The 3,291-nt window shown below is 41.8% G+C and overlaps 1 protein-coding gene across 1 annotated transcript; it reads right to left on the reverse strand.

The window, feature by feature from the left end:
* Nucleotides 1-1,707: 1,707 nt before the first annotated feature.
* LOC121787837 (F-box protein At5g49610-like) lies at nt 1,708-2,820 on the reverse strand. The gene has a single exon (XM_042186679.1). It carries the CDS (start codon nt 2,818-2,820, stop codon nt 1,708-1,710), a length of 1,113 nt encoding a protein of 370 aa, XP_042042613.1.
* Nucleotides 2,821-3,291: the final 471 nt, after the last annotated feature.

Raw genomic sequence — 3,291 nt, forward strand, 5'->3', positions numbered from 1 at the left:
CTGCCCAACATCCCCGGGAACCCGTGCACTGACCCGTGTATATCTATCAGCTGCTGGCAGTCTGCGGGGCTCGGACTCCGAAGATTCCTATCCCCGAATATAGCTCTAACGCCCCCGAAAAAATTCTGCATACACTCGACGGCCGTCGACTCGCCAATGTGGAGGTACTCGTCGAACATGTCGGTCGCGCCTCCGTACGCCAGTTGCCTGATTGCGGCAGTGCACTTCTGTAAGGGCGTGAGACCGGGTTTGCCAACTGCATCCTCCATGATCCTGAAATACTCGTATCTTCTCTCTAAAGCACCCACGATATGCATAAACAGCGGACCAGACGATGCATCCTAAAACGTCGCCGGAATAAGGCATCCCCAAAACGGCGGCTGCGGAGCCAAGTAGTCCTGATATAACCGAATATGTCCAGCAATGCGGTCCCGGGGTATTGTAGTTCGATGACGGATCGACCGAGGTACCGCCGCCTGCTGCCGCCGCTGGGCCCTTTGGCGTAGCAGTCGATCTATCGCCCCTTCCACAACGACCTCCAATTCATCATCACTATCACTGTCACTAGCGCCCCTCCACTACCACCCGCACGACTACTAGCCATTCTAGATATACTTGAAAATAGAGAGAGAAACTTGTTAACACAAGTGGTGTGAATGAAATCAAGTTCAACGAGCCGTATATATAGAGTTTTTTTTTAAAAAAATTAAAAATAAAAGCGGACGTCCGCATGACGCCACAATGGCGGATGTCCGCCCTCCCATCAGCAGGAAATGCGTGGATGTCAGGTGTCCGCCCGGGGCGTCCGTGTCCGCCTCCCTCACTCCCAATGGCGGACGTCTGCCGCGCCCTTCGCGGAAGTCCGACGGGACGTCCGCCGTTGGAGATGCTCTTAAGATGCAAGTTATTATAAATGTATTGGATCCGCTAATTGTGTTTTTATCATTGACATTAAGCCGCCAACTCAGAGCTCATGTGCATGGCCTCTTGCAATTTGATGAGCAGTCCCTTGTATGATGTGTTACCTCCTCTATGGAGGATAAGTACTTCTTGTGTTTTTCTCGAGTGTAGGGGGAACGTGTTCGTGTTTGATTATCGTGATTGAATGAATTATTATCGCAATCACATATGTTAATATCTTGATCCCGTGTCTGGATTCCCGACTTCGTTTAAGCATAGATGTAGCCTCGTTTCACTCGAGAACGACTCTTAGTTTTTGTTTAGTCTTTGATTTGGGAAAGATTTGGAAATTATGTTACCTTTCAAAATGTTAGTAATTTATTGTTATTCAGCTAGTATTTCTTTCTCTTTTTTTCCCTTGTTTTTTCTCTTTTATATACTATAATAACTTTGGAATATGGTAATGACTTAGAATTATTCTTGTCTCTACGAAAATTAATCATAGTAAAAATATTGAACTTATTATTAACTAATTAGTATTTGTATCAGTTTCTTCTTGATCTTAGTTCAGTAAAAAAAAAAAAGAAAGACTAAGTTTATGGAAATCGTAGACACGTTATTAATTTGTTAAAGATTTGGTAAGTTTTTATGGTAGACAAGTCACCTAGTGGTGCTACAACTTTCTAACATAATAATATACGAGAGTGCCCCCATTCAAACCGAGTTAGATTCCTCTTTGAAATTCATTTAAGTCTCAAATACTAGATGCTCAATCTCGAATCAAATCAAAACTATAACAGAAATGAACTAAGACACGTTTTCTAGTGAAACAAAACTACATCTATGCTTAAATAAAACTGGGAAGTGATTACAACATGGCCAATAACTATACTTGCAAGCACGATAATCAAACACAAACATGTAGTTCCAGTACTTAAATAAAACACAACTAGTCCTCCTCCATAACCCTAACTCCCCAGAGAAAGGAAATTGCACATTCATCAAAGGAGCCCAAGATATAATCCTTCCTCTGTATCTCGACTCACCGGAAGATGAACGATATATCGTCACCCGATTACGAGATGGATCACGAGGTAAATCAAGGCGCCAAAACGAGTGCTCATCTTCGGCAACGTAAGTAACAACAATGTCAGTACTATTCCAATGTCCTTGGAACAACCTGATTGTCTGAAACACTTCATTCTTCATGTCCAAGCTTAGTATGTATGCCTCAGCACGCGAATATCCAGTAGCCGAGACCACATACCAGTGCGCGAAGCGGCCATTTTCACACACCTGTTTCATGGGACTAATAGAGAGAATTTTTAGATTACCATTGACGCCGGCCAAGTCCTTCCAAGAATCCGTCTTTCTTGAGTACATTAGGCCATGAAGACAGAAGTGTCCACTGCACAAAAGGAGCTGTGCCACTTTGTAATCTTCGTCGAAACCAATTGCAACCTCACGCTGGCTTATTTTGCACGGCCGGTAGGGTTTGGAATAGGAAGAGGTTGTAATCGGTGGGAGAAGCTTGAGTTGGTGTAGACAAGGGTTGCATATGGCTATGGGCTTACGCAGTTGCGTGTCGTAGATGCAGGCTAGGCCCATGACCGGCCCATATAACCTAACTAGACCTTGATGATCAAGGTAGGAACTAAACTCGTAGCCCATCAATTGGTCCGATTTATAAGTCAATAACGGCTTCGTGTTGTGTAGCACTCGAAGTTGACCATTGTTAAAATATAACTCTAAACGTGCCATGTCATCTGATACGTTGTTGTTGTTGTTGTTGTTAATGTGCAGTTCTCGAAAAGATGGAGAATCGATGACGTAGCACCAGAATTTGCAGACAGCTCTGAATCTCAAGAGAGACTCCACCGGCAGATGCAAGAGAATTTCTGTACACACATCATTGTTCATGCTATATGTTTGATGGTATATAATGGTAGAGTTTTCTAGAGAAGAGAATGGAACGTAGAGATACATATAAATAGAGCTCTGAAATTAATATTTTTTCAAGCACTTCCCCAGTCCATCACAATATGTCGGTTAAATCTTGAAAAAAACTATACCCTAGGATATCTCGAAAAATCTGGGCAATGATGCAACTAATAGTTTTGATTAGATATTCTTTTTTGAATTTGAATATATATTCTTATTAATTTAGGTATTTAGTTTTATTCGTGTCATCTTAATAAAAAGAGAAAATATAAGTGGTTCACATAAAAGAAAAGGCAAGGAAATGGACTCCCTCCAGAAAATGAATCTAGATGATCGATCTCCAACAGTTTGAGTCCGATTAATTTATATGATCTCTTTATGCTGTGCACATTCACAAAGTAAGGCCTCTTTGGATAATTCATATGATCTCTATATCTAATAAATACCATA

This window comes from Salvia splendens, chromosome 22 (genome assembly GCF_004379255.2).
Source record: "Salvia splendens isolate huo1 chromosome 22, SspV2, whole genome shotgun sequence".
In the NCBI taxonomy this organism is placed as follows: domain Eukaryota; kingdom Viridiplantae; phylum Streptophyta; class Magnoliopsida; order Lamiales; family Lamiaceae; genus Salvia; species Salvia splendens.

Excerpts from the sequence above, each read along its gene's own strand:
- LOC121787837 (XM_042186679.1), bottom strand. The coding sequence starts at position 2,820 with ATGAACAATGATGTGTGTACAGAAATTCTCTTGCATCTGCCGGTGGAG.